The 25,266-nt window shown below is 43.2% G+C and overlaps 1 protein-coding gene across 2 annotated transcripts; it reads left to right on the top strand.

Moving 5' to 3' along the window:
• Positions 1-18,122: 18,122 nt before the first annotated feature.
• Positions 18,123-24,884, top strand: parm1 (prostate androgen-regulated mucin-like protein 1). 2 transcript variants are annotated; one of them, XM_049018616.1, is made up of 4 exons: positions 18,123-18,320; positions 19,535-20,077; positions 22,204-22,282; positions 23,777-24,884. In XM_049018616.1, the coding sequence occupies exons 1-4, from the start codon at positions 18,281-18,283 to the stop codon at positions 23,853-23,855; spliced, it is 741 nt and encodes a 246-aa protein (XP_048874573.1). In that variant the 5' UTR covers positions 18,123-18,280; the 3' UTR covers positions 23,856-24,884. The 2 variants fall into 2 exon arrangements, with proteins under 2 accessions (XP_048874573.1, XP_048874572.1); XM_049018615.1 differs by having other exon boundaries at positions 18,124-18,320; positions 23,774-24,884.
• The last annotated feature ends 382 nt before the right edge of the window (positions 24,885-25,266 follow it).

Here is a 25,266-nt window from a genome sequence, read left to right as displayed (position 1 = left end):
ATGCATGAGAGATGGAAACCTGGGATATTCAGTCGAATCAGATCAAATATGATGCTAAGTTAGTACTAAGTTAAAATATGTTCCGGACTTGTAACATGCACCCATGATTTGGAACAGTCAGCAGGCTGTCTCTGGCCACGCCCCCTACACTCCGGTCCGGCCCCTGGCTTTTCCTGAATTCTGATTTCTTTACATAAACATTGACTTCATTGATATTGTTATTGATTTATCGACAGACCATCATACGTTTTAGACGTTATAATAACAACACTCTATTGATCCCCAAAGAGAGAAATTCTCTCCTTGCCTGCCCCCTCTTACTGTCCATGATACACAAGCACATATGTAGAAAAACGTCAGCTTGGAAGCCAAGGCTGGACTTAACCTACTCCTTCCAGTTCAACTGGGAACTGCCCCATGGCCGAGCGGTCTAAAGCCTCCTGCGCAGCGAAAATGGCCTTTCAAAGTAAGGGGTGTTCTGTTCTCCGAAGTAAGGCGTGGGTTCGAATCCAACTTCCGACAAAAGTTCTTCAATCGCTACGGCAGAATTTCAGCAACTGCTTGGCTTTAATTGCTTTGTTTTATTTTTGCGTTTCAGGCAAAACTACATAACACTTAAAGACACTTCCGGCATGTAAATGGAGAACGAAATTATAGTTATACCGAATCTCCTACACACAATACCAAGGTTACTAACTTTGCTCAGCTGACCGGAGTGAGACGTTCAATTCCCGTAAGATTTCTTTGCGCCAGCCTGAGAGTCTGACAAACACGTCACACCAGATGCATGAGAGATGGAAACCTGGGATATTCAGTCGAATCAGATCAAATATGATGCTAAGTTAGTACTAAGTTAAAATATGTTCCGGACTTGTAACATGCACCCATGATTTGGAACAGTCAGCAGGCTGTCTCTGGCCACGCCCCCTACACTCGGTCCGGCCCCTGGCTTTTCCTGAATTCTGATTTCTTTACATAAACATTGACTTCATTGATATTGTTATTGATTTATCGACAGACCATCATACGTTTTAGACGTTATAATAACAACACTCTATTGATCCCCAAAGAGAGAAATTCTCTCCTTGCCTGCCCCCTCTTACTGTCCATGATACACAAGCACATATGTAGAAAAACGTCAGCTTGGAAGCCAAGGCTGGACTTAACCTACTCCTTCCAGTTCAACTGGAAAGTGCCCCATGGCCGAGCGGTCTAAAGCCTCCTGCGCAGCGAAAATGGCCTTTCAAAGTAAGGGGTATTCTGTTCTCCGAAGTACGGCGTGGGTTCGAATCCAACTTCCGACAAAAGTTCTTCAATCGCTACAGCAGAATTTGAGCCACTGATCGGCTTTAATTGCTTTGTTTTATTTTTACGTTTCAGGCAAAACTACATAACACTTAAAGACACTACGGGCATGTAAATGGAGAACGAAATTATAGTTATACCGAATCTCCTACACACAATACCAAGGTTACTAACTTTGCTCAGCTGACCGGAGTGAGACGTTCAATTCCCGTAAGATTTCTTTGCGCCAGCCTGAGAGTCTGACAAACACGTCACACCAGATGCATGAGAGATGGAAACCTGGGATATTCAGTCGAATCAGATCAAATATGATGCTAAGTTAGTACTAAGTTAAAATATGTTCCGGACTTGTAACATGCACCCATGATTTGGAACAGTCAGCAGGCTGTCTCTGGCCACGCCCCCTACACTCCGGTCCGGCCCCTGGCTTTTCCTGAATTCTGATTTCTTTACATAAACATTGACTTCATTGATATTGTTATTGATTTATCGACAGACCATCATACGTTTTAACAACACTCTATTGATCCCCAAAGAGAGAAATTCTCTCCTTGCCTGCCCCCTCTTACTGTCCATGATACACAAGCACATATGTAGAAAAACGTCAGCTTGGAAGCCAAGGCTGGACTTAACCTACTCCTTCCAGTTCAACTGGGAACTGCCCCATGGCTGAGCGGTCTAAAGCCTCCTGCGCAGCGAAAATGGCCTTTCAAAGTAAGGGGTGTTCTGTTCTCCGAAGTAAGGCGTGGGTTCGAATCCAACTTCCGACAAAAGTTCTTCAATCGCTACGGCAGAATTTCAGCAACTGCTTGGCTTTAATTGCTTTGTTTTATTTTTGCGTTTCAGGCAAAACTACATAACACTTAAAGACACTTCCGGCATGTAAATGGAGAACGAAATTATAGTTATACCGAATCTCCTACACACAATACCAAGGTTACTAACTTTGCTCAGCTGACCGGAGTGAGACGTTCAATTCCCGTAAGATTTCTTTGCGCCAGCCTGAGAGTCTGACAAACACGTCACACCAGATGCATGAGAGATGGAAACCTGGGATATTCAGTCGAATCAGATCAAATATGATGCTAAGTTAGTACTAAGTTAAAATATGTTCCGGACTTGTAACATGCACCCATGATTTGGAACAGTCAGCAGGCTGTCTCTGGCCACGCCCCCTACACTCCGGTCCGGCCCCTGGCTTTTCCTGAATTCTGATTTCTTTACATAAACATTGACTTCATTGATATTGTTATTGATTTATCGACAGACCATCATACGTTTTAGACGTTATAATAACAACACTCTATTGATCCCCAAAGAGAGAAATTCTCTCCTTGCCTGCCCCCTCTTACTGTCCATGATACACAAGCACATATGTAGAAAAACGTCAGCTTGGAAGCCAAGGCTGGACTTAACCTACTCCTTCCAGTTCAACTGGGAACTGCCCCATGGCCGAGCGGTCTAAAGCCTCCTGCGCAGCGAAAATGGCCTTTCAAAGTAAGGGGTGTTCTGTTCTCCGAAGTAAGGCGTGGGTTCGAATCCAACTTCCGACAAAAGTTCTTTAATCGCTACGGCAGAATTTCAGCAACTGCTTGGCTTTAATTGCTTTGTTTTATTTTTGCGTTTCAGGCAAAACTACATAACACTTAAAGACACTTCCGGCATGTAAATGGAGAACGAAATTATAGTTATACCGAATCTCCTACACACAATACCAAGGTTACTAACTTTGCTCAGCTGACCGGAGTGAGACGTTCAATTCCCGTAAGATTTCTTTGCGCCAGCCTGAGAGTCTGACAAACACGTCACACCAGATGCATGAGAGATGGAAACCTGGGATATTCAGTCGAATCAGATCAAATATGATGCTAAGTTAGTACTAAGTTAAAATATGTTCCGGACTTGTAACATGCACCCATGATTTGGAACAGTCAGCAGGCTGTCTCTGGCCACGCCCCCTACACTCGGTCCGGCCCCTGGCTTTTCCTGAATTCTGATTTCTTTACATAAACATTGACTTCATTGATATTGTTATTGATTTATCGACAGACCATCATACGTTTTAACAACACTCTATTGATCCCCAAAGAGAGAAATTCTCTCCTTGCCTGCCCCCTCTTACTGTCCATGATACACAAGCACATATGTAGAAAAACGTCAGCTTGGAAGCCAAGGCTGGACTTAACCTACTCCTTCCAGTTCAACTGGGAACTGCCCCATGGCCGAGCGGTCTAAAGCCTCCTGCGCAGCGAAAATGGCCTTTCAAAGTAAGGGGTGTTCTGTTCTCCGAAATAAGGCGTGGGTTCGAATCCAACTTCCGACAAAAGTTCTTCAATCGCTACGGCAGAATTTCAGCAACTGCTTGGCTTTAATTGCTTTGTTTTATTTTTGCGTTTCAGGCAAAACTACATAACACTTAAAGACACTTCCGGCATGTAAATGGAGAACGAAATTATAGTTATACCGAATCTCCTACACACAATACCAAGGTTACTAACTTTGCTCAGCTGACCGGAGTGAGACGTTCAATTCCCGTAAGATTTCTTTGCGCCAGCCTGAGAGTCTGACAAACACGTCACACCAGATGCATGAGAGATGGAAACCTGGGATATTCAGTCGAATCAGATCAAATATGATGCTAAGTTAGTACTAAGTTAAAATATGTTCCGGACTTGTAACATGCACCCATGATTTGGAACAGTCAGCAGGCTGTCTCTGGCCACGCCCCCTACACTCCGGTCCGGCCCCTGGCTTTTCCTGAATTCTGATTTCTTTACATAAACATTGACTTCATTGATATTGTTATTGATTTATCGACAGACCATCATACGTTTTAGACGTTATAATAACAACACTCTATTGATCCCCAAAGAGAGAAATTCTCTCCTTGCCTGCCCCCTCTTACTGTCCATGATACACAAGCACATATGTAGAAAAACGTCAGCTTGGAAGCCAAGGCTGGACTTAACCTACTCCTTCCAGTTCAACTGGGAACTGCCCCATGGCCGAGCGGTCTAAAGCCTCCTGCGCAGCGAAAATGGCCTTTCAAAGTAAGGGGTGTTCTGTTCTCCGAAATAAGGCGTGGGTTCGAATCCAACTTCCGACAAAAGTTCTTCAATCGCTACGGCAGAATTTCAGCAACTGCTTGGCTTTAATTGCTTTGTTTTATTTTTGCGTTTCAGGCAAAACTACATAACACTTAAAGACACTTCCGGCATGTAAATGGAGAACGAAATTATAGTTATACCGAATCTCCTACACACAATACCAAGGTTACTAACTTTGCTCAGCTGACCGGAGTGAGACGTTCAATTCCCGTAAGATTTCTTTGCGCCAGCCTGAGAGTCTGACAAACACGTCACACCAGATGCATGAGAGATGGAAACCTGGGATATTCAGTCGAATCAGATCAAATATGATGCTAAGTTAGTACTAAGTTAAAATATGTTCCGGACTTGTAACATGCACCCATGATTTGGAACAGTCAGCAGGCTGTCTCTGGCCACGCCCCCTACACTCCGGTCCGGCCCCTGGCTTTTCCTGAATTCTGATTTCTTTACATAAACATTGACTTCATTGATATTGTTATTGATTTATCGACAGACCATCATACGTTTTAGACGTTATAATAACAACACTCTATTGATCCCCAAAGAGAGAAATTCTCTCCTTGCCTGCCCCCTCTTACTGTCCATGATACACAAGCACATATGTAGAAAAACGTCAGCTTGGAAGCCAAGGCTGGACTTAACCTACTCCTTCCAGTTCAACTGGAAACTGCCCCATGGCCGAGCGGTCTAAAGCCTCCTGCGCAGCGAAAATGGCCTTTCAAAGTAAGGGGTATTCTGTTCTCCGAAGTACGGCGTGGGTTCGAATCCAACTTCCGACAAAAGTTCTTCAATCGCTACGGCAGAATTTCAGCAACTGCTTGGCTTTAATTGCTTTGTTTTATTTTTGCGTTTCAGGCAAAACTACATAACACTTAAAGACACTTCCGGCATGTAAATGGAGAACGAAATTATAGTTATACCGAATCTCCTACACACAATACCAAGGTTACTAACTTTGCTCAGCTGACCGGAGTGAGACGTTCAATTCCCGTAAGATTTCTTTGCGCCAGCCTGAGAGTCTGACAAACACGTCACACCAGATGCATGAGAGATGGAAACCTGGGATATTCAGTCGAATCAGATCAAATATGATGCTAAGTTAGTACTAAGTTAAAATATGTTCCGGACTTGTAACATGCACCCATGATTTGGAACAGTCAGCAGGCTGTCTCTGGCCACGCCCCCTACACTCCGGTCCGGCCCCTGGCTTTTCCTGAATTCTGATTTCTTTACATAAACATTGACTTCATTGATATTGTTATTGATTTATCGACAGACCATCATACGTTTTAGACGTTATAATAACAACACTCTATTGATCCCCAAAGAGAGAAATTCTCTCCTTGCCTGCCCCCTCTTACTGTCCATGATACACAAGCACATATGTAGAAAAACGTCAGCTTGGAAGCCAAGGCTGGACTTAACCTACTCCTTCCAGTTCAACTGGAAACTGCCCCATGGCCGAGCGGTCTAAAGCCTCCTGCGCAGCGAAAATGGCCTTTCAAAGTAAGGGGTATTCTGTTCTCCGAAGTACGGCGTGGGTTCGAATCCAACTTCCGACAAAAGTTCTTCAATCGCTACGGCAGAATTTCAGCAACTGCTTGGCTTTAATTGCTTTGTTTTATTTTTGCGTTTCAGGCAAAACTACATAACACTTAAAGACACTTCCGGCATGTAAATGGAGAACGAAATTATAGTTATACCGAATCTCCTACACACAATACCAAGGTTACTAACTTTGCTCAGCTGACCGGAGTGAGACGTTCAATTCCCGTAAGATTTCTTTGCGCCAGCCTGAGAGTCTGACAAACACGTCACACCAGATGCATGAGAGATGGAAACCTGGGATATTCAGTCGAATCAGATCAAATATGATGCTAAGTTAGTACTAAGTTAAAATATGTTCCGGACTTGTAACATGCACCCATGATTTGGAACAGTCAGCAGGCTGTCTCTGGCCACGCCCCCTACACTCCGGTCCGGCCCCTGGCTTTTCCTGAATTCTGATTTCTTTACATAAACATTGACTTCATTGATATTGTTATTGATTTATCGACAGACCATCATACGTTTTAGACGTTATAATAACAACACTCTATTGATCCCCAAAGAGAGAAATTCTCTCCTTGCCTGCCCCCTCTTACTGTCCATGATACACAAGCACATATGTAGAAAAACGTCAGCTTGGAAGCCAAGGCTGGACTTAACCTACTCCTTCCAGTTCAACTGGAAAGTGCCCCATGGCCGAGCGGTCTAAAGCCTCCTGCGCAGCGAAAATGGCCTTTCAAAGTAAGGGGTGTTCTGTTTTCCGAAGTAAGGCGTGGGTTCGAATCCAACTTCCGACAAAAGTTCTTCAATCGCTACGGCAGAATTTCAGCAACTGCTTGGCTTTAATTGCTTTGTTTTATTTTTGCGTTTCAGGCAAAACTACATAACACTTAAAGACACTTCCGGCATGTAAATGGAGAACGAAATTATAGTTATACCGAATCTCCTACACACAATACCAAGGTTACTAACTTTGCTCAGCTGACCGGAGTGAGACGTTCAATTCCCGTAAGATTTCTTTGCGCCAGCCTGAGAGTCTGACAAACACGTCACACCAGATGCATGAGAGATGGAAACCTGGGATATTCAGTCGAATCAGATCAAATATGATGCTAAGTTAGTACTAAGTTAAAATATGTTCCGGACTTGTAACATGCACCCATGATTTGGAACAGTCAGCAGGCTGTCTCTGGCCACGCCCCCTACACTCCGGTCCGGCCCCTGGCTTTTCCTGAATTCTGATTTCTTTACATAAACATTGACTTCATTGATATTGTTATTGATTTATCGACAGACCATCATACGTTTTAGACGTTATAATAACAACACTCTATTGATCCCCAAAGAGAGAAATTCTCTCCTTGCCTGCCCCCTCTTACTGTCCATGATACACAAGCACATATGTAGAAAAACGTCAGCTTGGAAGCCAAGGCTGGACTTAACCTACTCCTTCCAGTTCAACTGGAAAGTGCCCCATGGCCGAGCGGTCTAAAGCCTCCTGCGCAGCGAAAATGGCCTTTCAAAGTAAGGGGTGTTCTGTTCTCCGAAGTAAGGCGTGGGTTCGAATCCAACTTCCGACAAAAGTTCTTTAATCGCTACGGCAGAATTTCAGCAACTGCTTGGCTTTAATTGCTTTGTTTTATTTTTGCGTTTCAGGCAAAACTACATAACACTTAAAGACACTTCCGGCATGTAAATGGAGAACGAAATTATAGTTATACCGAATCTCCTACACACAATACCAAGGTTACTAACTTTGCTCAGCTGACCGGAGTGAGACGTTCAATTCCCGTAAGATTTCTTTGCGCCAGCCTGAGAGTCTGACAAACACGTCACACCAGATGCATGAGAGATGGAAACCTGGGATATTCAGTCGAATCAGATCAAATATGATGCTAAGTTAGTACTAAGTTAAAATATGTTCCGGACTTGTAACATGCACCCATGATTTGGAACAGTCAGCAGGCTGTCTCTGGCCACGCCCCCTACACTCCGGTCCGGCCCCTGGCTTTTCCTGAATTCTGATTTCTTTACATAAACATTGACTTCATTGATATTGTTATTGATTTATCGACAGACCATCATACGTTTTAGACGTTATAATAACAACACTCTATTGATCCCCAAAGAGAGAAATTCTCTCCTTGCCTGCCCCCTCTTACTGTCCATGATACACAAGCACATATGTAGAAAAACGTCAGCTTGGAAGCCAAGGCTGGACTTAACCTACTCCTTCCAGTTCAACTGGAAAGTGCCCCATGGCCGAGCGGTCTAAAGCCTCCTGCGCAGCGAAAATGGCCTTTCAAAGTAAGGGGTGTTCTGTTTTCCGAAGTAAGGCGTGGGTTCGAATCCAACTTCCGACAAAAGTTCTTCAATCGCTACGGCAGAATTTCAGCAACTGCTTGGCTTTAATTGCTTTGTTTTATTTTTGCGTTTCAGGCAAAACTACATAACACTTAAAGACACTTCCGGCATGTAAATGGAGAACGAAATTATAGTTATACCGAATCTCCTACACACAATACCAAGGTTACTAACTTTGCTCAGCTGACCGGAGTGAGACGTTCAATTCCCGTAAGATTTCTTTGCGCCAGCCTGAGAGTCTGACAAACACGTCACACCAGATGCATGAGAGATGGAAACCTGGGATATTCAGTCGAATCAGATCAAATATGATGCTAAGTTAGTACTAAGTTAAAATATGTTCCGGACTTGTAACATGCACCCATGATTTGGAACAGTCAGCAGGCTGTCTCTGGCCACGCCCCCTACACTCCGGTCCGGCCCCTGGCTTTTCCTGAATTCTGATTTCTTTACATAAACATTGACTTCATTGATATTGTTATTGATTTATCGACAGACCATCATACGTTTTAGACGTTATAATAACAACACTCTATTGATCCCCAAAGAGAGAAATTCTCTCCTTGCCTGCCCCCTCTTACTGTCCATGATACACAAGCACATATGTAGAAAAACGTCAGCTTGGAAGCCAAGGCTGGACTTAACCTACTCCTTCCAGTTCAACTGGGAACTGCCCCATGGCCGAGCGGTCTAAAGCCTCCTGCGCAGCGAAAATGGCCTTTCAAAGTAAGGGGTGTTCTGTTCTCCGAAGTAAGGCGTGGGTTCGAATCCAACTTCCGACAAAAGTTCTTCAATCGCTACGGCAGAATTTCAGCAACTGCTTGGCTTTAATTGCTTTGTTTTATTTTTGCGTTTCAGGCAAAACTACATAACACTTAAAGACACTTCCGGCATGTAAATGGAGAACGAAATTATAGTTATACCGAATCTCCTACACACAATACCAAGGTTACTAACTTTGCTCAGCTGACCGGAGTGAGACGTTCAATTCCCGTAAGATTTCTTTGCGCCAGCCTGAGAGTCTGACAAACACGTCACACCAGATGCATGAGAGATGGAAACCTGGGATATTCAGTCGAATCAGATCAAATATGATGCTAAGTTAGTACTAAGTTAAAATATGTTCCGGACTTGTAACATGCACCCATGATTTGGAACAGTCAGCAGGCTGTCTCTGGCCACGCCCCCTACACTCGGTCCGGCCCCTGGCTTTTCCTGAATTCTGATTTCTTTACATAAACATTGACTTCATTGATATTGTTATTGATTTATCGACAGACCATCATACGTTTTAGACGTTATAATAACAACACTCTATTGATCCCCAAAGAGAGAAATTCTCTCCTTGCCTGCCCCCTCTTACTGTCCATGATACACAAGCACATATGTAGAAAAACGTCAGCTTGGAAGCCAAGGCTGGACTTAACCTACTCCTTCCAGTTCAACTGGAAACTGCCCCATGGCCGAGCGGTCTAAAGCCTCCTGCGCAGCGAAAATGGCCTTTCAAAGTAAGGGGTATTCTGTTCTCCGAAGTACGGCGTGGGTTCGAATCCAACTTCCAACAAAAGTTCTTCAATCGCTACAGCAGAATTTGAGCCACTGATCGGCTTTAATTGCTTTGTTTTATTTTTACGTTTCAGGCAAAACTACATAACACTTAAAGACACTACGGGCATGTAAATGGAGAACGAAATTATAGTTATACCGAATCTCCTACACACAATACCAAGGTTACTAACTTTGCTCAGCTGACCGGAGTGAGACGTTCAATTCCCGTAAGATTTCTTTGCGCCAGCCTGAGAGTCTGACAAACACGTCACACCAGATGCATGAGAGATGGAAACCTGGGATATTCAGTCGAATCAGATCAAATATGATGCTAAGTTAGTACTAAGTTAAAATATGTTCCGGACTTGTAACATGCACCCATGATTTGGAACAGTCAGCAGGCTGTCTCTGGCCACGCCCCCTACACTCCGGTCCGGCCCCTGGCTTTTCCTGAATTCTGATTTCTTTACATAAACATTGACTTCATTGATATTGTTATTGATTTATCGACAGACCATCATACGTTTTAACAACACTCTATTGATCCCCAAAGAGAGAAATTCTCTCCTTGCCTGCCCCCTCTTACTGTCCATGATACACAAGCACATATGTAGAAAAACGTCAGCTTGGAAGCCAAGGCTGGACTTAACCTACTCCTTCCAGTTCAACTGGGAACTGCCCCATGGCTGAGCGGTCTAAAGCCTCCTGCGCAGCGAAAATGGCCTTTCAAAGTAAGGGGTGTTCTGTTCTCCGAAGTAAGGCGTGGGTTCGAATCCAACTTCCGACAAAAGTTCTTCAATCGCTACGGCAGAATTTCAGCAACTGCTTGGCTTTAATTGCTTTGTTTTATTTTTGCGTTTCAGGCAAAACTACATAACACTTAAAGACACTTCCGGCATGTAAATGGAGAACGAAATTATAGTTATACCGAATCTCCTACACACAATACCAAGGTTACTAACTTTGCTCAGCTGACCGGAGTGAGACGTTCAATTCCCGTAAGATTTCTTTGCGCCAGCCTGAGAGTCTGACAAACACGTCACACCAGATGCATGAGAGATGGAAACCTGGGATATTCAGTCGAATCAGATCAAATATGATGCTAAGTTAGTACTAAGTTAAAATATGTTCCGGACTTGTAACATGCACCCATGATTTGGAACAGTCAGCAGGCTGTCTCTGGCCACGCCCCCTACACTCCGGTCCGGCCCCTGGCTTTTCCTGAATTCTGATTTCTTTACATAAACATTGACTTCATTGATATTGTTATTGATTTATCGACAGACCATCATACGTTTTAGACGTTATAATAACAACACTCTATTGATCCCCAAAGAGAGAAATTCTCTCCTTGCCTGCCCCCTCTTACTGTCCATGATACACAAGCACATATGTAGAAAAACGTCAGCTTGGAAGCCAAGGCTGGACTTAACCTACTCCTTCCAGTTCAACTGGGAACTGCCCCATGGCCGAGCGGTCTAAAGCCTCCTGCGCAGCGAAAATGGCCTTTCAAAGTAAGGGGTGTTCTGTTCTCCGAAGTAAGGCGTGGGTTCGAATCCAACTTCCGACAAAAGTTCTTTAATCGCTACGGCAGAATTTCAGCAACTGCTTGGCTTTAATTGCTTTGTTTTATTTTTGCGTTTCAGGCAAAACTACATAACACTTAAAGACACTTCCGGCATGTAAATGGAGAACGAAATTATAGTTATACCGAATCTCCTACACACAATACCAAGGTTACTAACTTTGCTCAGCTGACCGGAGTGAGACGTTCAATTCCCGTAAGATTTCTTTGCGCCAGCCTGAGAGTCTGACAAACACGTCACACCAGATGCATGAGAGATGGAAACCTGGGATATTCAGTCGAATCAGATCAAATATGATGCTAAGTTAGTACTAAGTTAAAATATGTTCCGGACTTGTAACATGCACCCATGATTTGGAACAGTCAGCAGGCTGTCTCTGGCCACGCCCCCTACACTCGGTCCGGCCCCTGGCTTTTCCTGAATTCTGATTTCTTTACATAAACATTGACTTCATTGATATTGTTATTGATTTATCGACAGACCATCATACGTTTTAACAACACTCTATTGATCCCCAAAGAGAGAAATTCTCTCCTTGCCTGCCCCCTCTTACTGTCCATGATACACAAGCACATATGTAGAAAAACGTCAGCTTGGAAGCCAAGGCTGGACTTAACCTACTCCTTCCAGTTCAACTGGGAACTGCCCCATGGCCGAGCGGTCTAAAGCCTCCTGCGCAGCGAAAATGGCCTTTCAAAGTAAGGGGTGTTCTGTTCTCCGAAATAAGGCGTGGGTTCGAATCCAACTTCCGACAAAAGTTCTTCAATCGCTACGGCAGAATTTCAGCAACTGCTTGGCTTTAATTGCTTTGTTTTATTTTTGCGTTTCAGGCAAAACTACATAACACTTAAAGACACTTCCGGCATGTAAATGGAGAACGAAATTATAGTTATACCGAATCTCCTACACACAATACCAAGGTTACTAACTTTGCTCAGCTGACCGGAGTGAGACGTTCAATTCCCGTAAGATTTCTTTGCGCCAGCCTGAGAGTCTGACAAACACGTCACACCAGATGCATGAGAGATGGAAACCTGGGATATTCAGTCGAATCAGATCAAATATGATGCTAAGTTAGTACTAAGTTAAAATATGTTCCGGACTTGTAACATGCACCCATGATTTGGAACAGTCAGCAGGCTGTCTCTGGCCACGCCCCCTACACTCCGGTCCGGCCCCTGGCTTTTCCTGAATTCTGATTTCTTTACATAAACATTGACTTCATTGATATTGTTATTGATTTATCGACAGACCATCATACGTTTTAGACGTTATAATAACAACACTCTATTGATCCCCAAAGAGAGAAATTCTCTCCTTGCCTGCCCCCTCTTACTGTCCATGATACACAAGCACATATGTAGAAAAACGTCAGCTTGGAAGCCAAGGCTGGACTTAACCTACTCCTTCCAGTTCAACTGGGAACTGCCCCATGGCCGAGCGGTCTAAAGCCTCCTGCGCAGCGAAAATGGCCTTTCAAAGTAAGGGGTGTTCTGTTCTCCGAAATAAGGCGTGGGTTCGAATCCAACTTCCGACAAAAGTTCTTCAATCGCTACGGCAGAATTTCAGCAACTGCTTGGCTTTAATTGCTTTGTTTTATTTTTGCGTTTCAGGCAAAACTACATAACACTTAAAGACACTTCCGGCATGTAAATGGAGAACGAAATTATAGTTATACCGAATCTCCTACACACAATACCAAGGTTACTAACTTTGCTCAGCTGACCGGAGTGAGACGTTCAATTCCCGTAAGATTTCTTTGCGCCAGCCTGAGAGTCTGACAAACACGTCACACCAGATGCATGAGAGATGGAAACCTGGGATATTCAGTCGAATCAGATCAAATATGATGCTAAGTTAGTACTAAGTTAAAATATGTTCCGGACTTGTAACATGCACCCATGATTTGGAACAGTCAGCAGGCTGTCTCTGGCCACGCCCCCTACACTCCGGTCCGGCCCCTGGCTTTTCCTGAATTCTGATTTCTTTACATAAACATTGACTTCATTGATATTGTTATTGATTTATCGACAGACCATCATACGTTTTAGACGTTATAATAACAACACTCTATTGATCCCCAAAGAGAGAAATTCTCTCCTTGCCTGCCCCCCTCTTACTGTCCATGATACACAAGCACATATGTAGAAAAACGTCAGCTTGGAAGCCAAGGCTGGACTTAACCTACTCCTTCCAGTTCAACTGGGAACTGCCCCATGGCCGAGCGGTCTAAAGCCTCCTGCGCAGCGAAAATGGCCTTTCAAAGTAAGGGGTGTTCTGTTCTCCGAAGTAAGGCGTGGGTTCGAATCCAACTTCCGACAAAAGTTCTTTAATCGCTACGGCAGAATTTCAGCAACTGCTTGGCTTTAATTGCTTTGTTTTATTTTTGCGTTTCAGGCAAAACTACATAACACTTAAAGACACTTCCGGCATGTAAATGGAGAACGAAATTATAGTTATACCGAATCTCCTACACACAATACCAAGGTTACTAACTTTGCTCAGCTGACCGGAGTGAGACGTTCAATTCCCGTAAGATTTCTTTGCGCCAGCCTGAGAGTCTGACAAACACGTCACACCAGATGCATGAGAGATGGAAACCTGGGATATTCAGTCGAATCAGATCAAATATGATGCTAAGTTAGTACTAAGTTAAAATATGTTCCGGACTTGTAACATGCACCCATGATTTGGAACAGTCAGCAGGCTGTCTCTGGCCACGCCCCCTACACTCCGGTCCGGCCCCTGGCTTTTCCTGAATTCTGATTTCTTTACATAAACATTGACTTCATTGATATTGTTATTGATTTATCGACAGACCATCATACGTTTTAGACGTTATAATAACAACACTCTATTGATCCCCAAAGAGAGAAATTCTCTCCTTGCCTGCCCCCTCTTACTGTCCATGATACACAAGCACATATGTAGAAAAACGTCAGCTTGGAAGCCAAGGCTGGACTTAACCTACTCCTTCCAGTTCAACTGGAAACTGCCCCATGGCCGAGCGGTCTAAAGCCTCCTGCGCAGCGAAAATGGCCTTTCAAAGTAAGGGGTATTCTGTTCTCCGAAGTACGGCGTGGGTTCGAATCCAACTTCCGACAAAAGTTCTTCAATCGCTACGGCAGAATTTCAGCAACTGCTTGGCTTTAATTGCTTTGTTTTATTTTTGCGTTTCAGGCAAAACTACATAACACTTAAAGACACTTCCGGCATGTAAATGGAGAACGAAATTATAGTTATACCGAATCTCCTACACACAATACCAAGGTTACTAACTTTGCTCAGCTGACCGGAGTGAGACGTTCAATTCCCGTAAGATTTCTTTGCGCCAGCCTGAGAGTCTGACAAACACGTCACACCAGATGCATGAGAGATGGAAACCTGGGATATTCAGTCGAATCAGATCAAATATGATGCTAAGTTAGTACTAAGTTAAAATATGTTCCGGACTTGTAACATGCACCCATGATTTGGAACAGTCAGCAGGCTGTCTCTGGCCACGCCCCCTACACTCCGGTCCGGCCCCTGGCTTTTCCTGAATTCTGATTTCTTTACATAAACATTGACTTCATTGATATTGTTATTGATTTATCGACAGACCATCATACGTTTTAGACGTTATAATAACAACACTCTATTGATCCCCAAAGAGAGAAATTCTCTCCTTGCCTGCCCCCTCTTACTGTCCATGATACACAAGCACATATGTAGAAAAACGTCAGCTTGGAAGCCAAGGCTGGACTTAACCTACTCCTTCCAGTTCAACTGGAAAGTGCCCCATGGCCGAGCGGTCTAAAGCCTCCTGCGCAGCGAAAATGGCCTTTCAAAGTAAGGGGTGTTCTGTTTTCCGAAGTAAGGCGTGGGTTCGAATCCAACTTCCGACAAAAGTTCTTCAATCGCTACGGCAGAATTTCAGCAACTGCTTGGCTTTAATTGCTTTGTTTTATTTTTGCGTTTCAGGCAAAACTACATAACACTTAAAGACACTTCCGGCATGTAAATGGAGAACGAAATTATAGTTATACCGAATCTCCTACACACAATACCAAGGTTACTAACTTTGCTCAGCTGACCGGAGTGAGACGTTCAATTCCCGTAAGATTTCTTTGCGCCAGCCTGAGAGTCTGACAAACACGTCACACCAGATGCATGAGAGATGGAAACCTGGGATATTCAGTCGAATCAGATCAAATATGATGCTAAGTTAGTACTAAGTTAAAATATGTTCCGGACTTGTAACATGCACCCATGATTTGGAACAGTCAGCAGGCTGTCTCTGGCCACGCCCCCTACACTCCGGTCCGGCCCCTGGCTTTTCCTGAATTCTGATTTCTTTACATAAACATTGACTTCATTGATATTGTTATTGATTTATCGACAGACCATCATACGTTTTAGACGTTATAATAACAACACTCTATTGATCCCCAAAGAGAGAAATTCTCTCCTTGCCTGCCCCCTCTTACTGTCCATGATACACAAGCACATATGTAGAAAAACGTCAGCTTGGAAGCCAAGGCTGGACTTAACCTACTCCTTCCAGTTCAACTGGAAAGTGCCCCATGGCCGAGCGGTCTAAAGCCTCCTGCGCAGCGAAAATGGCCTTTCAAAGTAAGGGGTGTTCTGTTTTCCGAAGTAAGGCGTGGGTTCGAATCCAACTTCCGACAAAAGTTCTTCAATCGCTACGGCAGAATTTCAGCAACTGCTTGGCTTTAATTGCTTTGTTTTATTTTTGCGTTTCAGGCAAAACTACATAACACTTAAAGACACTTCCGGCATGTAAATGGAGAACGAAATTATAGTTATACCGAATCTCCTACACACAATACCAAGGTTACTAACTTTGCTCAGCTGACCGGAGTGAGACGTTCAATTCCCGTAAGATTTCTTTGCGCCAGCCTGAGAGTCTGACAAACACGTCACACCAGATGCATGAGAGATGGAAACCTGGGATATTCAGTCGAATCAGATCAAATATGATGCTAAGTTAGTACTAAGTTAAAATATGTTCCGGACTTGTAACATGCACCCATGATTTGGAACAGTCAGCAGGCTGTCTCTGGCCACGCCCCCTACACTCCGGTCCGGCCCCTGGCTTTTCCTGAATTCTGATTTCTTTACATAAACATTGACTTCATTGATATTGTTATTGATTTATCGACAGACCATCATACGTTTTAGACGTTATAATAACAACACTCTATTGATCCCCAAAGAGAGAAATTCTCTCCTTGCCTGCCCCCTCTTACTGTCCATGATACACAAGCACATATGTAGAAAAACGTCAGCTTGGAAGCCAAGGCTGGACTTAACCTACTCCTTCCAGTTCAACTGGAAACTGCCCCATGGCCGAGCGGTCTAAAGCCTCCTGCGCAGCGAAAATGGCCTTTCAAAGTAAGGGGTGTTCTGTTTTCCGAAGTAAGGCGTGGGTTCGAATCCAACTTCCGACAAAAGTTCTTCAATCGCTACGGCAGAATTTCAGCAACTGCTTGGCTTTAATTGCTTTGTTTTATTTTTGCGTTTCAGGCAAAACTACATAACACTTAAAGACACTTCCGGCATGTAAATGGAGAACGAAATTATAGTTATACCGAATCTCCTACACACAATACCAAGGTTACTAACTTTGCTCAGCTGACCGGAGTGAGACGTTCAATTCCCGTAAGATTTCTTTGCGCCAGCCTGAGAGTCTGACAAACACGTCACACCAGATGCATGAGAGATGGAAACCTGGGATATTCAGTCGAATCAGATCAAATATGATGCTAAGTTAGTACTAAGTTAAAATATGTTCCGGACTTGTAACATGCACCCATGATTTGGAACAGTCAGCAGGCTGTCTCTGGCCACGCCCCCTACACTCCGGTCCGGCCCCTGGCTTTTCCTGAATTCTGATTTCTTTACATAAACATTGACTTCATTGATATTGTTATTGATTTATCGACAGACCATCATACGTTTTAGACGTTATAATAACAACACTCTATTGATCCCCAAAGAGAGAAATTCTCTCCTTGATCGTATCCGGGGTAGTGAGGCGGCACAGTGGCAAAGCGTAATTATATTTCATCATGACATTTTCGAAAAACATGCGAATAATAGGTATGTTCACGAGGATGTACCGCTTTTGTATAATGAAAATAATAACAACATAAAATAAGTAGCAATTTAAAGCCGCTACAGTAAGTCATGTCTTTAAAAGCTGCTAAGAAAGCTCTATTACATAACTGTTTTCCGTGTCCCTGATCATATACTGATAAAGAATGAGCTCATAGTGCTCCTGAGCAAAACATGTGCTCAGAGAACAGTACTAATGCGGAAGTTTTGGAACCTTATACTTGGTGTAAGCTTTTTACCTTAAATGCAAGAAATCGACACATTAAATGTGTATTTCATAATTTCACCAATGCCTGAATTATAAACAATGTAGAGTTAAATAAACCTTAAATATTCCGTTATTTTCTAGTTGACTTGCGTTTGTATTTAGATTTATGTGCCACCCCAAAATAACCTCTGGTCCCACTCTGACTACCCCACTGAAAATGTTATGGCTCCGCCGCTGTCGTTGACAATTAAGAGGCGCAGGTCATGCATAATGAATGACGGGGTGTGACTCCGACGCGGCTTCGGGCGTCTCCGGAATATGGGCGTAAAGAGGACTTTGTCATTGCGCTCTACAGAATCGGCTGCCTGCCCCTTTAACGGGACTTACTGCGGAGATTCGGCGCGCAGCGAGACACCGCTGACTTTCTATTTATAGCCAGTCTGTCCTGGGAACTGGTGGCGTCAGGAGAGGTCCCTCCAAAGCACGGGAAGATGTTTTGTCCGGCGATTTACTGCTTTGTCCTCTTAACAGGTACGTTGGCTTGCCGACTGGGCCGAAATGTTGCGTGCGAACAGAAGTTGGTGGAAAGTGCGGTCCGATCTCGGTCAAGTAGGAATTTGTACGATTGCGCTTCCGTTTAATTGCTCATCATTTCAGATTATAAAAGAAAAAATCATATATACTAGTTTGTGCTGTTTTTAGGAGAATTATAACTACTTTCACTTCTTATACGGAATAACACTAATATTTAATTAGTAGCAATGTCATTAGGAGTAAAATGACTAAAGAAAACTTTCAGTATAACAATATCTAAAGAAAGATTTAAATAATTGAGCTGTATCGTTAGCGGGAATTGATCGTGAATCTTCATTGTACGTAATTTAGATTTGTTTGATCCTGATGTCTGAAGACGCACGGGCAAGAGGGCAAGATGACATCGTATTTTTTTACCCTTCCGAACAGTTTCATTCTTACTGAACTAACCAAGAGTTAATGCTTAAGTTTCAAGATACAATGAAATAAATAACAGATGGTGCCTATACTAAATTAAGACAGAACGAATCCCACGGCATTACAAAAACTCCCAGAACAGTCGTCAGAACAATAGTCTCCCCCAATAAATATAATGTATATTGTGCCTTATGCCAGTGCTTAATGTTCAGAGGGGCGTCTGGTCATGAGCCGGCTGTCTTTACACACACACGCACACGCACGTATATAAATAAACCGAATGCCAGCCTTTGTCGATCACCTGTCAAAGTTTAACCGGATCGCCCTTTCAGTCTGCGAAACGAGCTGCTGAACGATACATCCTGCTGACCAAACACACATGACACATTTTAGATCTGATGCGTGAGTCTGCTTGTATTACTACACATCATAGGATAAAAGGTTTAGAGTTAACGGCCAAATGCTAGCTGTCACATCTTGCATCTTGCGAAGCAACTTTGTTTCATACGGTGCTGCTTGGGCAACATGTTATCATCGATTTTTGAGATCAGGATGAGGAAAGGCAGGAAGAGCACCTTCCTGCTTTCATATGTTCACACAACCCACATACAGACAACAGTTTCAGAATTAGAATGGTATAAAAAGTGGAAGCCATTTTAATCTCCCTGGAAATTAATTTGACATCTTTCAACCCAAAATTAAGAAACTACTTCAACAAAAATCAAATACACTGGCATGAAGGAACTGATTATTGTTTAATAATTATTCTTATTTATTTTGTTTCATTTATACAGGGTCACTTGTCTATGGAAACACAACATTATCTACGATAGAGCCAAACACCAGCCTTCTCTCCTCCGTATCAAGCTGGACAGCATCAACGAGTCCAACACCATCTGCCAGTGTTGTCACCAGTCAATACTCTGTTTCTACATACTCAGATTCCACCGCGGTATCGCCCACAAAGCCATCGATAGCCACATCCACAAACTCATCATCAGCTAATGCCACAACGAATACAACAGCCATGCCCATGGACTCATCCACAGTCGATGTTAATTCCTCATCCACGGTTAACGGCACGTCCTCTAAACCTACCAGTTTACCACTAACCAGCATCACTCTCCCTCCGGATTCCAAACCCATGGCAAGCTCAACCCCCAACTCAACAACTGCTGCCGTGGGGCCTGGTATGACGAGCACAAAGGCAGAGAGAACGCGTTCGACGCAGATCCCAGCTTTAAGCTCCACAGCCAGGATGAGCAACACAGTGCTGCCACAGACCACCTCAGGAAAGGCCGAGATCGACGTAACGGAGCCCACAGCCCTCAGTGCAGGTACATTTCGCCCAGCCACATGGCTGCACAGCCACAGAGTGACGTATGTAGTGACCCACCAGCGGATGCAGACAGAATCACCCAGCCCTCATATTCACCCCCACTACTGAGACCTTTCCAAATTCTACTTGTAAGTCAGACCTGCTAGCCCATAATACGCCTGAGAAGCACTCCATAGAAACTAGGGGTGTAACGGTACACAGAATTCATATTTCAGTACACACTTTGGTTTTCGGTTCATGGTCCTGTACAGTGGGTAAAACAGTTTTGTTATGAAATTGTTTATTAAAACCACAAGCACAGTTGGAAACCAGTAAACCAAAGGCAATGTGTCTGAATGACAAAAGATACTTATTTGCACAAAATAAATATGTAAAATAAATACATAAATAATAAAACTACATTATAGCAATCATAATGAACTAAATCCCATGTTCTCTACTACAGAGTATGGTTCCATATCTGTAGCAAAGGACTTGTTTTTTGTTATGTTCTAAGCCTGGTCTGAATTTCCTGGCAGAAGCACCTGAAATGCCACAGGGCGCAGAGGCTGTGTTTGCCTCGCTCTCGTCATTCCCAAACTCGGGTTCTGATGTCTCAGGATGGGTTTTCAGCATCTCTCCTTTCGCCAGTATGATTGACTGTAAACAGCATTAGCCGTATCGCAACCTGAGTTAGCATAATGTTTTCCATGTTGAACATCTGGTTGTGAATTTAGGTTCCGGCCTCATCATGACTTGTATTCATTTCATTGTGTGTTCTGAACCAAAAACGACGTAACCGAACGGCACACGTGCAACAGGCGTACCGTTACGGCTGTAATGGAAACTGAGAAAAGCATCGTGTGTTTGCCTGTGAATGACGTCATCCGTGTGAAATGGATTTAAGCGTTCGTATTTAGAGTTATGTTTATCAGAAGAATGCAAGCATGGTGTGACTCATTAGACCTTTATCGCTGATGGCACAGTTGTTGTCGTTTCTTGTGGTCAAGGAACAAATTGTTATCAGCTGCATGCTTAAGGTCCAGAGGGAACACTTCCGGAGATATCGAAGTCTGCTTTTTGAAGGCATCTTTCAAGGCATTTCGTGGCACAAACTCTGCTTCCCAAGCCTACAGCTCTCACCGTAAAATAGTCCAGAGTAAACAGCTCACTCCTCACGTTTCATTCACCACACAACACCCTACCTCTTCAAATCAGTCTGAATGACATTTTGAATAACTGAGCATTTCACATCATGTCTAACCCAAAAAAAAAAATTATTTAGCACTGAATTCATGTATTTTTTGCCCTTCAGGTTTGTCATGTAAATCAAGGAGCTGGTTTAAAGCTCACGATTTAATTTCAGTTGATACATAAATGAAAATGTTTCACACTTCCTTTTTAATTGTTATTCTTTGTTGTCAGTCACGGGTCCACATGACGGTGTGAATGTTAAGTCATTATGTTTACCACTCTTGTGACACAGCGGTCAAAGTACTTCTGGGAACCCCTAATTATTGGCTACTCGTCCCTGTGGACCACAGACAGAGCTTCTGCAGGGGAAATCCCATGATTCCAGGCTCACTCTGAATAGACTCACAGTATCTTACCCATGTTTTTTATGCTAAAATGTATCCTTGCTTTGCTGTAAATTCTGTATCATGACACACATAGTGCAGCTCAAACTAAATGGAAACACAGAATATGTTCATTTGAGAGTGAAACAGTTCAGTTGTAAATGCAGACTGTGATTTAATTTACAACCACCCTGTTGTTTTAATTCTCAATTGTTACAGTGACTGAAAGCCTCTCATTGTAGACCTTTGACTTACTGCCGGTAGATGTTTAACCTGTTCCTGTTCCTGATTAAATCTTTTTTTTTTTTTTTTGTTTTGGAAGGTAAAGTTATCACTTAACAGTTTTGTTAGCTAAGCCCCCCCGCTCCCCCCCCCATCCCTGCATGCTGGGAGGCCTTGTTCCGTAAAAATAGCATCCCTTTTCTTAGCAGTGTCTCCCACTAATTTCTCAATTGGGTGATTGCTTACAGTATCACATTACATCCCATTGACTCATACCATGAACTTGTATGTCGGATATTTGTTGAATCCACTATTAAAATACACCTCCCACCTCTTAATTCCACAGCCAGCGTTGTGGCCATAGTGCTCGTCGTCATTGTCATTGTCATCGTGGTGTTTGGGGGAGCCTACTACCTTAAGATGAGGTGAGTACCAGGCCAGAGGCCTCCCTGTTGTGTACGCTCTCAGGCTGTTCCATGGCCATTTCTGGAATGGAGGTTTCCTGAACACATTCCTACGTCTTAATACAGTGGAATACGCTTGTAGTGATCACAGTTATAGTGATCAACTGCTTATAGGGATCAAAAGGCTTGGGACAGAATCATTCCTGTAAAAATACTGTTTAAATAATCAAGTAGTCTGCTTACAGTGTTCTTTTTTGGGTGTTTTAAACATGACAGCACATGGAAAATATTAAAACTGCTTTGCTTTGAGGTAAGCCATCTGCTTCTGTCTAGCTATGTGTGTGCATAGAAAACATGACTGAAAAAAAAGTCATTTTCTCTCAATGACAAATATAAGTTTCTCTTATCAATCTCATCAAAGCCTATTGTAAACCACCAAAAACGAGCCAAAGCGATGCAGCAGTGAAACTTCAATAAGCGCTTTGAGACAATGTAACGTTGTTAAAATGCGCTGTATAAATAAAATTGAATTGAACTGAATGTTTATGTACAGTACTGTTCTGTATTATAGCGTATTTGAATTATTTTCATCATTATATTTATTTTATTATCATTAATTTTATATGGCATCCATCCAAACAGAATAATGGCAAAGCACTTAACAAAAATTTGACAAGAACAGCAGAAGTGTTGGACTTAATATGGGACAGTGTATGGCTCAGCGGGTTGGGATCATACGCCGTGATTAGCTCACTGGTTCGATTCCTGTGGCCGGCTGAGTGATGCCTTAGTGGGGCCCTTAAGCAAGACACTTAACCCCAGTTAGTCCAGGTGTAGTGGACACTGGCCAGCCCAGCTAGGGTGGCCACCTAATCCATGTCAGGACAGACACTACGAGCTAATTCAGGTTTTCCTAACTACTTTAAAGGCTCCCGTGCTCGGCTAAATTGTTCGGTTTGTTTTATACTTTTAGTACTTTGTTTAGTACTTTGAATCACCCAGCTGTTTTACATTAACATTAGTGAATATTAGCATGATTATAGGAGATTGACCAATCAGCGCACAGCAAGAACTCCATCCAATCCAGGTCCTTTTAACTGAAATGGTTGAAATGGTAGTTTACAAACCCTGTCCTGGCTCATATTGTCCCCGCTGACTTGGATTAGGTGGTCACCCTGAACCCAGCACTGTTTGCACTTACCTGTATATGTGTCTGTGTGTCTCATGGAGGGACAGATGGAGCAGGTGAGAAGAGAACTTCCTCACAAGGATGAATGAAGTATCTCTGTTTTTACTATTAAACATTCATAACATAAACATAAAGGATGCAAAAACGTTTGCTGCTGACTGTGGGTTCCCGAGGAGCGGTTTGCATGGGAAATACAGCTTTTAAAACCTCCTTTGAGTACAGACAAGGCCTTTCAAATGCAGACACCTAAACCTGCAGCTTGAATCGAGCGACCGCATTGTTCACATCCTTCCTGAGAATGATACACGCCTCTGTGCTTACAGAAGATCTTCGTATGGTCGCCTCCTCGAAGACACCGAGTACAGCACCGTCGGCAACTTCCAGAATCCACTGTACGAGCACTGAGAAGCCAAGCCTCTCGCTGGCTTTCAGGATGGAGGTCTGCCCCCGAGATGCCGCCAGAAGGAATGGGGATGTGTCAGCTGTCCACACCAACTGCCTTCCCTAAAATGTGACTGTGACACTTTATTGGTGTTATTCTTTGTTTCTGCTGTTTTTATTTTTTTTATCGGCTAATCTCTAGATGTGACTTGAATTTATTTTAAAATTCTCTTTCCTGTAAATAGACAATGCGATTTTTGCAACGAGTGCAGGTGTGTGATAATGTTTCCTTACCTACTTGACAGTTAAGCTCTGATGATGAACGTACACTCAGGACAGGAAGTGGTTTTGACTGGCAGTCACTTTCAGGAAGTGCTGCCTGAAAGGCCGCAGGCACACGTCAGGGCCCAGACACAGCCTCTTCTTCTCAAACGTTCCTCAGAATCTTTTGTTGAAAGGTGGTTTTATTTCGTTTTTGAAGATTAACATGTAGCAGAGTTCAGTTCAGCAAAAAAAAAAAAAGTCACAGTCACAGAGGACTCAGCTGGTTGGCTGAAACAAAACCTTGGTCTAGGTTTCTACTTACTGGACCGGAATTTTCCACCTCTGTCTGTAATGGATTATATTTGTGAGTAAGATCCGCACCAATGGATATAATCAACAGACTGTTGGTTAAAAATTAGAGGATCAGAGAACTTAGACTCGCCATTCAGTAGGAGGATCTTCTTCCATCCTCACAGGTCCTGCTTCCTCCTCCTCCTCCTCCTCTCTGTCTTCTTCTTGGTAGCCTTTCTGCGCTCTGCTAATCAAAATCTGATCCTTACCTTGTTACTGTGAGTACTGCTGCACACCAGCCCAGGGCCTCAGAAGTGTTCCTCCAAAAGGGATGATTTCACAAGCTGACAGGATGCTGTGGTTGGCATCTTTCACAAGGTCATAAAGAGAAGGGTTTACAAAGCGTGCGGTTGTGTTACACTGGTTAAAGAAAGTGTTCATCCCGAGTTTTAAAAAAGTCGTGTTAGAAACAACGAATAAAAAGATTAAAGACTGTTTGATTAGGGTATGTGCGTGATTTTTCTTGTGAAAGAACAGTGTTCAGTCCCAGGCTTATTCCTGCTGCGTTGTGTATGGGGACAGTGTGCATGCAGTGTACAGTGTCATGAAGCAGAGTGAGATTTAAACCTACAACCTTCGCTGAAATACAGGAATTCTGACCAAGCTGTGGCTCACAACTGCATTCCAACTTTCCTTTCGGTTCGACTGAGCATCCGAGGGTTAAAGTAAAATCTGCTTTCTGGTCAATGTCCTAAAATGGTTTCCTCAATGCCTGTAATTAGCCTTGTGCGTTCACTGCATTTTCCCCCACAGAGAACCATTCCTGCTATCAGCACTGCGTGAGATTTCCTGGAATTCTAAATATGAAATATGACTTGTG

The sequence above is a fragment of the Brienomyrus brachyistius genome, chromosome 7 (assembly GCF_023856365.1).
Source record: "Brienomyrus brachyistius isolate T26 chromosome 7, BBRACH_0.4, whole genome shotgun sequence".
Classification (NCBI taxonomy): domain Eukaryota; kingdom Metazoa; phylum Chordata; class Actinopteri; order Osteoglossiformes; family Mormyridae; genus Brienomyrus; species Brienomyrus brachyistius.
This window is presented reverse-complemented; position numbering and strand designations above follow the sequence as displayed.